This window comes from Hemicordylus capensis, chromosome 2, assembly GCF_027244095.1.
Source record: "Hemicordylus capensis ecotype Gifberg chromosome 2, rHemCap1.1.pri, whole genome shotgun sequence".
NCBI classification, from domain to species: Eukaryota; Metazoa; Chordata; class Lepidosauria; order Squamata; family Cordylidae; genus Hemicordylus; species Hemicordylus capensis.
This window is the reverse complement of record NC_069658.1, coordinates 339,479,315-339,492,641: the sequence shown is the minus strand read 5'-3', so window position 1 is coordinate 339,492,641 and position 13,327 is coordinate 339,479,315. Positions and strand designations below refer to the sequence as shown.

The 13,327-nt window shown below is 43.9% G+C and overlaps 1 protein-coding gene across 1 annotated transcript in view; it reads right to left on the bottom strand.

Moving 5' to 3' along the window:
* Positions 1-534: 534 nt before the first annotated feature.
* The window catches only part of NMUR2 (neuromedin U receptor 2), a 31,991-nt gene continuing 19,198 nt past the window's right edge, over positions 535-13,327 (bottom strand). Inside the window, exons 2-4 of the mRNA XM_053299015.1 lie at positions 8,088-8,172; positions 5,397-5,522; positions 535-794 (exon numbers count right to left, since the gene is read on the bottom strand). Coding sequence (XP_053154990.1) covers positions 535-794; positions 5,397-5,522; positions 8,088-8,172 — 471 coding nt within the window. The remainder of the gene's footprint in view (positions 795-5,396; positions 5,523-8,087; positions 8,173-13,327) is intronic.

Genomic DNA, 13,327 nt, shown 5'->3' with positions numbered 1-13,327 from the left:
GCTGGGAGAAAGATTTATCTAAAAATTAGTTTTAACTTTTATTCGATCCTTATTTCTCACTGTGCTCATCCATAAATACATTTCGGGAACAAGAGGTATTTGAGTATATCCACTCTTCATGTCAACAGAAACAGTGATTGCTAGTCATTCTTCAGTTGCAGAATTTTTAACCACACCTTTCATAGACACCACACTTGCTTATGTGTCCAGATCCTGGGTATTCTTTCTCTTAACATCTCTGATATTTCTCATCTTTTGCTATTCATAATAGATGCCCTTTAGATTTTCTCCCAGCTGTGTGGAAGGAAGCTACTTATCCATGAGCAACTCCCACATAGCTGGAAATCATTTTAATTACCCAACCATGTGGATAGAATCTGATGATATGAGTCTTTTTAAGGAAATAAGTATTGCCCTTCCTGGAGTGGTGATGAAGACCCATGCATTTGGTTGGGTCATGTAAAAGTTTTCCAGCTTTGGAAGATTTGCTCATGGACAAGTAGTTTCCATGCTGTTTGAAAGATGGCATCATCCTCACAGGCCACTAGACAGGTGAGAACTGCAGACAGATGACCTATGAATACATGGGGAGCCTTTGTCTTCTGCAGACCCCACTGTGTTGCGCTCCCCCAGCATGAAGATGTTCCTCTGGGCTGGGAAGTGACTGACAGTGTGTCTGGGGTGACAGTGTTTGCACCGAGGGAAGATGATACTCAGAAATGCTATCCTGAACCGCCTAGACAGCAAGTTGTAGATTATGGGATTTACAGCAGAGCTCAAGTAGAAGAAAACACCTAGGAGAGAGCAAAAACCAAGAGGGAGGGAGGAACAGAGAAACAAGACCAATTATTGAGCTATAAATGCTTTGTTAATCCCATCTCTGCTTAACTAGCCAAAAGAAACAAAGTACAAAAGGTTATACCTTTTACTTGTCCAGTTTCTCCCCAATTGAAAGTAGTACCTCAGATATATTAGCAACACAAATTACAAAAATTACTGTAACATCACTGTAACTGTAACAAAAATTACAGCAGCACTATTGGCAAGATTAAGATGTTTGGACATGGATGCAAAACTAATTAAAAGAAATGTTGTTATGAACGAAAACTGCAGGAAAATGCTCTTATAACACTCAGGGCCAAACTCCACATAACGGTTGGTGGTGAACCCGAGTCTTTAAAAGTCATGTAAAGACTCTATAGAGTCTTAAGTATTGCATCCTTGTAACTACAATCTCTTTTCTAGTTCATTTCTCAGAAATTTGTCCCTAGATGCCCGAGATATAGAAATGGAGAGGAAAGGAAGAGGAGGGAAAGAATAGATGAAGAGAGAAGGAGAAAATGGGTAAAAGCAGTAGCAGACAGGGATGCATTTCCTGCCTAAGCATTTGAAAATTTCCACCATCATTATACAGATAATCTATATCTAATAGGACTGCACACTAATATGAAAGTCCGGGCTGGGTCTGACCTAATCCAATCCAACCCCATGAATGTCAGTTCAGGGTCCTTTGGATACTTCTGAATTTTGGGGTCAGGATTGGAGTTGGGACCAGGGTGAAGTCAGACGAACCTTTAGAAAAGTTTAAAAAGTAACCAAGAATACTCCTCGAACCTGGAAGATAGTGCAGAGGAAGTGATGTAACATCAAAGAATCTAAGGGGAAGTTACCTCACACCAGATAATCACAGGCAAAACCCAGAAATCAACGGCTGCTTTTGAGCAGAAAACGGGCTTTTCTTTTCTTTTTATATATATATTTTAAAATGTGATATGCATGGGTAGGGAATCAGGTGGGCAGATAGAGGGTAGAAGATGAGATTTTCCTCCATCTGTGATTGCTTTTTTTTTTATTAAGAGCAGACCCTCACCCCCATTTGGAGTTTCAGAAAGCTCCAAATTTTTCCAAGGGGGGTGGTGGTCAGAGAAGTGGAATGTGAACTGGGGCAACTATCTCGCAACCCCTCCGATTTGGGTAAAATAGGACCATGTCTGCTTTTACCGTCAACTTTGCAAAGGTCTAATATTAGGGATGGACCTGAATCTTGATTCATGATTCATGATTCAACTCAAAGTGGAGTTGGGGTGCCTATCAGAGGCGAGCAAGTTTGTATCTGCTTCTCTGCCACTCACCACAGCAGGAATCTGCGGCATCATGCTCCCCAGCAGCCCTCATGCAGTGGCGGCATGCACATAGGCCATTTGCATTTTCAGCAACCATGCTGCCCATGCAAATAGCCACCACACATGCATGGAGGCCATGTGTGTGCTGCCACAACACCACCACATGAAGGGGGCTGGGGAGCTTGATGACGCAGCTTCCTGCTACAGTGAACAGCAGGCGAGCCAGTACGACTAGGGGTGTGTAAGCAGGTTTGACGTCAAATGTGTTCGACGTCCAACCGGTTCAGTTTGACTGTTTAGGGTCAAACCAAACCATCCTCTGTGGTTCGGTTTGGTTCAAACCACCCTCCAAACCACCAGAACATTTTACACCCCGGATCAAACACCCCCAATGTTCGGGGGGTTCGCGAGCTTCATTTTGTTTTTAAAAATTTACCTCGTAGAGGCCATGTGCGCAGGCGCACGGCCTCCATAATGGCTGCTGGGCTGCTGATTGAAGACCAAAAACCGGCCAAAGAGCAGCTGAACCAGCTGAGGGGGGGTATGAGGAAGGTCGGTGGGGGGAGGGGGAACCACAGTGGACCCCTCTGCCACCTCCAGGAACTGCCCCAAGGGGAGTAAAAGGTGTTTTCTTTACCAAAATGAAGCTCACAACCCCCCCGCCCGGACCGAACTGAACCCGGGGGGGGGGCGAGGTTCGAGGGAGTGCTGGACCAAAGGAAAGGGAAGGGAAGGGAAGGAAGTGAGGAAACCAAGGAAAGACAGAAAAAAGGAAAGGAAAGAAGACTGAGTATGGGCGACTGAGTCTGGACAGGTGGGAAGGAATGACGTTAAAAGCACAAGAAGAGGCGCCCGGGTGATGGTGGGACAGGAGATTGAATTTGGATACCTTGGTGTGTAGGCACCCCAGGACAGCTCTGTCCCCCTGGAGCTGTTCCCACCACCACCATGTACGTTCCCCCGACTCGGTGGCCACCCGCACGACTGCTGCACAAAAGCTAAAGTGGCGGCCACAGAGGCACATGCAGACATGGCCGCACGGCGCGACCTATGCTCAACCTCTGTCGCAAAGAGACAAAAGAGAGCAGGCAGCTGCTGAGGGAGAATGCCAGAGCCAGGCAGTGGCAGCAGAGGGCCAACGTGGAGGGGAAGATGGGAGGGCTTCAGCAGCAGCAGGCATCAGAAAAAAGTGGCAGCAGCAAAAGAAGAAGCAGGCATTGGGGCGCTGAAGGAGGTGAGTTGCTTTGCAGCCTGTTGGTTGGCCGAGCCCCACCAGAGGGGGAAGCTGGAGGGAGGCAGCTTGTGTCATTCAGCAGAGAAGGTCTGGTGCCTCCGGCATGGCACAGGAAGTGCGGGAGGGCCAGCAGTGTTGCAGCTCTGCATGGGCTAGCAGCAGCCCACCACTCTTCCACACCCACCCTGGAGGGAATTTAGGGGATCCAAGGCCTGAGGGAGACCAGACTTCTGGCTGGAGGTCCAAGTGGAAAGGCTGCCCTACATATTCATATAAATCCAATAGATGAATTAATTAAATTACAGGAACCTCCCAAATATGGAATCTCTAAAGACCTGCTTTCTGGAACCATTTTACCTTTTTGCACTGACAGAGCATTTTGAATTTTACATCTGGTAATAATATAATTATGTAGCTAGACACCTGGGCATGGGACAGGAATTTAAATATGTTCTTTTCTTTCTTGTACTTTCTAATGAGATTCTCTGCTTCGATGAGAAATCCTTAAGGAGAACATTTTGTTTACTACCCTGTATATATTAGAAATGGTCTAGTAGCACCAATAATGGTTTTTGCATATTTTTATGAGTAAAAATGCTGACTTTGGTTCACAATAACTTTTAGAGGTCATGTATTTTTCTTAATTAGCAGGATTCAAGCAACTAGCATTCAGGCACCTTTGAAAATTCTCAAAGTTTCCTGAACTTAGCACAAATTTAGTTTACCTGTGATTAATTCTCACCAAGGGTATCTGGGAGAGAGAGGACATCATTGCATCATTTACCCAAGAAATGTTTCTCCCACCAGCTGTAATACAGGGGAGGCTGCCTTAAAAACGTCAAACTGGAGGAGAGGAAGTTGACAACCAGAGATTCTGGCTGGAATCCAAACAACACAGCATGTGAGTGTCTCCATATGTGTACTGGGGAGAGGGTTGGTATTTCCTTTAGCAATAGCAATAGCACTTACATTTATATACCGCTTTATAGCCAGAGCTCTCTAAGCGGTTTACAATGATTTTAGCATATTGCCCCCAACATTCTGGGTACTCATTTTACCGACCTCGGAAGGATGGAAGGCTGAGTCAACCTTGAGCCCCCGGTCAGGATCGAACTTGTAACCTTCTGGTTACAGGGCGGCAGTTTTACCACTGCGCCACCAGGGGCTCCTTTAGGCAAAAGCCTTTTATGGAGGTTACTACTGGTACTACTCCAGAGGACCTCCCAGCCACAGGAAGTGGGCTTCAGAGGTGCAGAGAGTGGCTACTAGAAAAGGGGCATTAACGAGCCCTGTGCATGAGTGGAACAGCATGTTCAATGGCTTGTTCCCTGGCCTCTGTGCTTGTGCACTGCTTCACTCATGTCACATGCCCAGACCAAACCAATGAAAAGACAGCTATTTACAGCCTAGTTGGCTGAATCTCCACCACCTTATGAACACAAGGCAGCATTTTATCCTCCTACTCTCTAAGCAAGACAGCATAAGGCTAGCTGGGTTCCCTTTAACTCCAGCATTGCTACAGGCTGTGTGGCCACAGTGCTGTGGGTAGTTTTTTTTTTTTTTTTAAAGTTATCAAAACAATCAACAAAACTAGTGTAACGTTTTCTGTAAATGTACATAGTGCATGCTTTCGTTTTCATGCTCACTGGTATCTGTACAATACTGGTAAATCATGTCTTTGTAGAAGCTAATACTTTATTGATAATCTTCTAATTATTTTGAGTGTAATGAACTTTCATGAGTTCATGTTAATGAATGCCACCATGACATTTGAGAGGTGGGAGGGAAAGACAATACAACTTGATGGTTTCAAGAAACAAATTATGAATAGGATATTGGAAAAGCGAGAATCATGATCTTACACATTTTTTATCCAGCAATTGATGTTGTTAAATATGGAACATTTTTCAGGTTCAGTCATCAAAGATTTATTTGATCATTCTCTGAAGGGGTGGGGCGGGGGGGGGATCAGTTTTCTTCCTGTTAGCTTTGCTTGTGATTTGGTGATTAAGGATGACATTCTAATAAGAAAGAGTTACCTGACACTACGTGGATTAAGTTGAATGTGTTGGCAAGTGGTTCTGTCCAATTTACGACAAAGCTGTAGAAGAGTCGGTCTGTATGGAAAGGAGCCCAGCATATAGCGAAAATTATCACTAGGACAACTGTCACAGAGAAGAGAGAGAATGGAGAACAAACTATATAAACTGCAATTCTGCTGTATTGAACCAGGTGATTCAATAAAGTAAATGAACACTCCAGATGGCTTCTCACCTCATCAAAAAGAAATATCATCGTATTTCATAACATTTGTTTTTCTTTTTTCTGCTTGGCCTACACATGATAAAATTAATTGACAATAAGGTGTTAAATTCCACAACAGCATTAGTCTACTATTACTCAGTATAATAACATTGGGGTGTTGTTGTTTTTTTAAAAAAAAATAGGGTGTTGTTTTTCAAGTGGAGATAAAATGCATCAGTTTCTAAATGTCTTCTTGAGCATTTCACCCCGAACAAGTAAACTCTGGCTAAACCAATTGTATTAGTGCAGATTTGGATGGGGTTATTGAGTGGATGCTACTTATGGGATGTTTCATCATCATCATCATCATCATCATCATCATCATCATCATCATTGTTATAAAAAGCTTTAATATACCATCCAATTCAGACTTGTACAAAGCAAGAACTTCTAGCTATATGCTCCTCAAACTCTCTTTTTGCTTCCCTTATTGTCTCCTTGCATTTCTTTTGCCAGAGTTTATGTTCCTTCCTGTTCTCTTCATTTGGGCAGGTTCTTCCTTTTTATAGCTTCCCTGACGCTACTTGTTAGCCGCGCTGGCATCCTCCTGAACTTGGTGGTACCTTTCCTCCTTCTTGATATACATTCCAACTGAGCTTCTAGTATTGTGGTTTTAAATATGTCCCATGCTTTCTGGGGTGATTTGACACTCCTGACTTTCCCTTTCAACTTCCTTCTTACCAGTCCCCTCATTTTTGAGAAGTATTATTTTCTGAAGTCCAGTGCATCTGTGCTGGACTTCCTTGACAGTTCTCTGCTTGGATATATGCTGAATTGGATCACACTATGGTCACTGCTACCCAATGGTTTTGCAATTCTGACATCTCTCACCAGGTCCTGGTCCCCACTCAGGATTAAGTCCAAGGTCACCATCTCCCTGGTTGGTTGCACGACTAACTGTTTTAAGGCACAGTCATTTAGCATGTCTAGAAATTTTGTTTCTCTTTCATTACCTTGAATGTGAATTTACCCAGTCTATGTGTGTGGAGTTGAAGTCATCCATTATTACTGCCCTCTCTCTTTGACGCCTATCTTATTTGTTTCTCCAACTCCAGGTCACTCTCAGCACTTTGATCCGGAGGGCGATAGCACATCCCTAGTAACGCACTTCCTTTCAGTCCTCGTAATTTTACCCATATTGCTTCTGTGGAAGACTCCAGTCCACCTAGGTTTTCTAGCTTATTGGAATCTATCCCTTCTTTGATATACAGTGCCACCCCTCTCCCAATCCTCCCCTCCCTGTCCCTTCTGTAGAGTTTATATCCAGGATTAATCATGTTCCGCTGGTTCTCCCCATTCCACCAGATTTGTGTTACACTCACTATATCTGTTTTCATTAGTAACCAAGTATTCCAGCTCACTCATCTTGGCTCGGAGGCTTATGGCATTGGTATATAGACACCTATATGCCGGGTCCCTCACCTGATGTTGGCATGTGCTATCCCCCTTACCATCATTTGATCTATTTGGCAAGCTGTCACATGTTTCCTTCTGCTCAACTCCTGGCTCTACTCCGTCCCCTTGTGGTATATCCAAAACATGTTCACCCTCACATCTTAGGGGATTTTGCTGGCTGAAGCAGATACCACCCAGTTCCTGTCAGCAACCCTACAGGCATCATTTTAAAAACTGCTCTGCAACCTCCTTGATTTTAAGTGCCAGCAGTCTGGTTCCATCTTGGTTCAAGTGGAGCCCCTCCCATCTGTACAGGCTTTGCTTCCCCCAAAATGTATCCCAGTGCCTAAAAAATCTAAACCCCTCCTCCTGGCACCACCGCCTCATCTATGCATTGAGAACCTTCAGCAATGCCTTTCTCACTGTCCCTATGTGGAACAGGTAGAATTTCAGAGAATGCTACCCTGTGGGTCCTGGACTTCAGCATGCTACCTAGCAGCCTAAATTTGGTTTCCAGGACCTCCTGACTGCATTTCCCAACATCATTGGTGCCAATGTGCATCACGACAGCTGACTCCTCCCCAACGCTGCCTAATAGCCTACCTAGACACAGCGTGATGATTCAAATTTGTTAGAGTTATTGACATTGACAATAGTGCAGAATCTGCTATAAACATGCTTCCCTTTTTTTGTTTGTAACTTCAAGTTAGGGACTCTAGTTAGAAACGCAGTCCCAAGTTCTCCTTCCACCTCCTGCAAGGGTTCAGTCACTGCACAAGGCTCCTCCTCCTCCTCCTCCTCCTCCTCCTCCTCCTCCTCTTCTTCTTCTTCTTCTTCAGCATGCACTGGGCAGGAGAGCAGATTTGTAGGAGCTGCATGAGCTTCAGGGACATATTTTTTGTCACAGTTGGCAGGTGGAGGAGGAGATTGACGGAAATCATCCCTTCTCTAGATTGTGCCTGCAACATCACTTTGTAAGTCTGGGTTTTGATCACTGCATAATCATTACAAAACATGACTCTGTTACTTACATAGCATCTTAGTGACTGACTTCCTGGAGGGTCTTTGGACATTCATTCCCATTTCATCTGCTTCCAAAGATCGGTCTCCTCTCAGCTGGCAATGAAAAAGAAAAGTTAGGGGAAAGTTTAGGAACAATGCTACAGGAATTAATCTGATGACATTTCTGGGAATCAGTTGAAGCAGGAGTTATTCAATCATTTCTGCTAACATTGTGACCTACTACTCTGGAAATACTATGGTTGAAATTACAAAAAACACATTTGGACTAGACATTAAGAGGTATTTCCTCACTTAAAGAGCTGTTTAACAGTGCCACAGTGGGCTCTCCTTCACTGGAGGTTACTGTAGGCAATTCTGCACTGAGCAGACAATTGGAATAGAAGACTCACAAGGTCCCCTGAAGCCATTCACTGGAAGTATCAACATGTATGCCAGCCTTATTTGGAAACACCCTAACATGGTTCAACACATATACAGTGAAGACAACATGGATATTCTGCCTCTATAGTTGCCCAGATTATACTTCTAGTGGAAAACCATGTGGACAAGAACAGAGGTGCAGCTAGGTAATTTTAGAAGCTGAACCTAATGACCTTATGAGCCCCCCTCATTTCCTGGTAATTTCAACTCATTGGTTCTAGTCCTACTCTCAGGAGCAACAGAAAACAAGTCTGCTCCTTTTGTGTACACACACACACACACACACACACACACACACACACACACACTATGTTCACTTGCTGATGGCTTCCTAAACTCACACAGACCTTCTGGATAACAAAACAACTTGAACATAGTGAATTTGTGAAAAAAACCCTGTTTATTTGGATGTTAGTTCCACTTTCACTAGGTGTGAAGAACTGTATAAACAGAGAGAACGCTTTCTGGCAGCTTTATTGCAGCAGGGGAGAAATTCAATAAAAATAACAATTCAATAAAAACTACAGGATTGACTGATTTCTTTGAAATAATAATAAAAAAGAGTCATGCCATTTGGTCTGACATCTGTGCTCAGTTTCAAAACCCTATGCCTAATCATGCCAGGAGATCTAAAGATGGGAGCAGAAAATTGAGTCCTTTACCCTCTTATATGAAGGCAAAGGGCATATTTCTCCACATGTGGGTGGAAGGATGGTCCAGGGGGAGGACTTTAGTTCCAGAGATTTTTGTACTTTTCTGCTATGAAACAAGCCACTTGTAGAATTTTTTTAAAAAGTTTTTTTTTAATTCAAAAAATCATTAAAATAAATGGATTCACCAATCTGCTTTAAAATAAGTGCACAGAGTCCTGCCATTTTGTCTGACATCTGTGTACAATTTCAAAATTCTATGCCAAGCCATTCCATGAGATTTAAGGGGTTAGGCATAAAAGTATGGTTCTTTACCCTTTTTTTAATGAAGGCAAAGGGCAGATTCCACTTGTTGGGGGTGGAAGGAAGGTCCAGGAGAAGGGCTTCAGTTCCATATGTTTTTGTTCCATTCAACAAGCCACTTATAGAACTTTTTTGAATTTTTTTAAAATGGAAAAATTCATTAAAAAGCAGCAGATCTGCTTCAAATCCACCTGCTTCAAATCACACAAGCCCCATAGTCCCCCACATTTGGCTTCTCCAAGGCTTCATGGTAGGAATGTGCACAAAAAGGATTTTGCATTTTGTTTTAAACTTGAAACAAAATACTGATGGCCAAAATATTTCATCAAAATAGCATTTGAAGCAGTTGTTTCAATTAAACAAACCTTGAAATGTTTCAAGTGTTTTGGCCATAGGGAACAATGGGTAAATTCAAAACACCCCATTATTCCTCGTGAGTAGCTCCTAGGCATACCAATGTGATGTGGGTGGTAGGGCATGATGGGTGCTACTTACCAGCCAAGCCACAAAAGAAATAGGCAAGTAGGCAATTTTAAAGAAATATTTAACCTTTCACCCAAGCTGGATTAATGGAGAGCTGGTCTTGTGGTAGCAAGCATGACTTGTCCCCATAGCTAAGCAGGGTCTGCCCTGGTTGCATCTGAATGGGAGACTTGATGTGTGATGTGTTATCACTGCAAGATATTCTCCTCAGGGGATGAAGGTGCTCTGGGAAGAGCAGAAGGTTTCAAGTTCCCTCCCTGGCTTCTCCAAGATAAGGCTGAGAAAGATTCCTGCCTACAACCTTGGAGAAGCCACTGCCAGTCTATGAAGACAATACTGAGCTAGATAGACCAATGGTCTGACTCAGTATATGGCAGTTTCCTATGTTCCTATGTAGTGTGTCTTTAGGGAGACTTTTTGAGGCAAGCTGGGAGCCTATGCACAACCCCCCATGTCCTCCTGCATGTCCATTGGGCCCTTGGTTCCGTGTTACATGCGCATGAGGCCCCTGTCTCTATCTTCATTTTGTCTATCAACCCCATTTCCTCTCCTTGCTTCTATGCTAAGAGCCTTTCAACCAAAACTAGAAGCATACATAGATGCAGACTGGGGTGGAGACCTAACAGAAAGGAAATCCACCAGCGGTCACATAATTTTCTATGGAGCCATAAGCTGGTCAAGCACCAAGCAAGACATAACAGCATCATCAACCACTGAAGCAGAATATGTATCAGCTGCACAGGGCTGTCACGAGATACAATAACTGTGTAAACCTCTGAAAGACCTAGGCATAGATGTACCACAGCCCATACCAGTGTATGAAGACAACCAAAGCTGCATTCAACTCTCCAAACAAGAAGATGTAAAAAGGTGTACCAAGCATATTGATGTGAAGTACCATGTAATGAGAAATCTGCAAAAGGGTGGACTAATCAAGCTGATCTACTGCCCAACAAATGAAATGCTTGCAGATCTACTCACTAAGCCACTACCAAGCCCCTGCTTTGAAAAGCTGAGAGAGAAAATGAATCTTGTGAACTGAGTCACAAGACATCAAGAGGGGGTGTTGGAAGTGAAGGACTTTGCGCTGTCTCTTGTCTCAATGACAGTGGAGGACAGACTAGTGAGTCAGAGGGCTAGAGGGTCAAGACACTGGTCATCCAAAACATTACAAAACATTTTGTGCACAAAACAGGCCATTTCAGCTGTTTTGTAGCCAAAACAAAACACCCAATGCTCAAAACAGAAAATTTTGTAGCCAAAACAAAACGTCCCTGTTTCGGATACAAAAAGTTTTGTTCCGGCTGTTTTAACTCCATTTTGCAATCGCAAAAAGTCTTTCTCTTTCAGTCTCCATTTTGAGTTTTGACATCTGTTTGAATTTCCAGCCCTTTCAGCCTGCAGATTGGCCAGCGAAAGCATTAGCTGATCTGCTGGCAATTGCCTCCTTATTCCTTTTAAGCAAATTTAAGGGTAAATTTTACTCATTGGCTAGTGGGGCAGTGTGCATTTACCCTCATTGGCCAGTGGGGCAGTGTGCATTTCATTGTTGTTGGTTCACACTGTTGTGTGTAGATCAATTGCATTTCGGGCAGGGGGGATGTGGATGTGCATGACCTTTGGAAATCTGCCTGATTTTCTTCCAAAGCTCTGCTGTAGTTGATGTGTGATGTTGATGTTATTTGGGGTGGATTCGGGGCAGAAAGGAGGCTTTGGGGGCAGAAGAGTGGTTCAGGTGGTAGTGCCCCAGTGGGTGCCTGCTGCCACCCAGATTCCAAAGGAATTGGGGAAAGGGCTTATTTTTAAAGAATTTTTGAAGTTGACATGTCTTTGGGGCAGATTCGGGGCAGAAATGGGGCCTGAGGGGCAAAACAGTGGGTTGGGTGGCAGTTCCCCAAGGGGTGCCAGCCACAACCCAGATTCCAAAGGAATAGGGCAAAGGGCTGATTTCTTAGGAATTTCTTAGGAAGTTTACGCTTCTTTAAGGTCCCCCCCCGGAGTAATGGAGCAGACCCATAACTCCACCTGGGGGGCACTGGGGTGGCTGGGAGCGAGTGGTGGTATAGTGCACATAGGGTGCCAACCAACACATAGGTGCTGGTTGCTAACCCATGGGGTACTGGGTTCTGTTGTTTCTGAGGTGTTCTGAGTGTAGATTCTCTGGTAGCATATGAGATTTTCAACGACAAACCATGAATCCACTCTCATATGCTACCAGAGAATCTGAATCTACACTCAAAACATCTCAGAAACAACAGAACCCAGTACCCATGTGGGTGGTTGGCACCCAATGTGCTCTACACCACCACTCGCTCTGGGCCACCCTGGTGCCCCCCAAGTGCAGTTATGGGGCAGGAATTATGGAGATCCATCATTCCCTATGAGGAAGACCTTTACAGATGCACAAATTCCGTTACATCTTTAAAAATCAGCCCTCTGCCCAATTTCTTTGAAATACTTCTGGCAGCTTCCTTGCCCCCACTGGACACTACCACCCACCCTACTCTGCTCTGGGCCACCCCTTTCCCCCCAGCATGAAGCTATACTTTTGCTGAAACCTCCATTCTTCCCTATGGGAAAAATCCTATATTTCAAAAATTCACCAAAAATCAGCCCTTTGCCCAATTCCTCTGAAACTTGGGTGGTAGTTTCCACCCATCGGGCACTACCACCCCCACCCAATAGTTCCCCCCCAGGCCATTTTTTAAAATCCAAAACATTTCAGATTTGGATTTTGCAATTTCGAACAAAGTACAAAATTGGGGTGTTTCGAATTGGCTGATTTCGAACAAAGAACAAAATGGGGGTGTTTCGGATTCAGGCCAAAAACAAAACAGAAAAAAATACAAGATGCACAACCCTATCAATCACCCAAACAGTGGGTGGCTCCAAGGTGTAGAGAGCAAAGGAAGCACACTGGATCATGAAACTAGGGCTGGTTATACCCCAAACATGCCCTGGGGCAAAATGCTGACCTCTTCTCTTGCCTGAGGAGAGGAATTCCTGTGGATCTCCAAAGAATCAATTGTCTTTGTTGGTTGTGCTAGAGTAAGCACCATGGCTTGAAAAGGTCAAAAGCAACCTGTATGTAAATGAATGTGCAAAGGTTTAGCTGTCAGGTCAAAAAGACCCAGTAAACTAGTCAGGTTTTTCTTAATGAGCACATCTTCTGAGTCTACCTGCTAACTTGTTAAAGATGTTAACTTTTTAACATGGTGATTCTCTTTATTTAGCAGGGGGAAGGTAACTGGTCCTGTCCACCCCCAGCACAGTACTTCCAGTGACTGTTGCTGGTGTCTATCTTGTGTTTCTTTTTAGATTGTGAGCCCTTTGGGGACAGGGAGCCATCTTATTTATTTATTATTTCTCTGTGTAAACCGCCCTGAGCCATT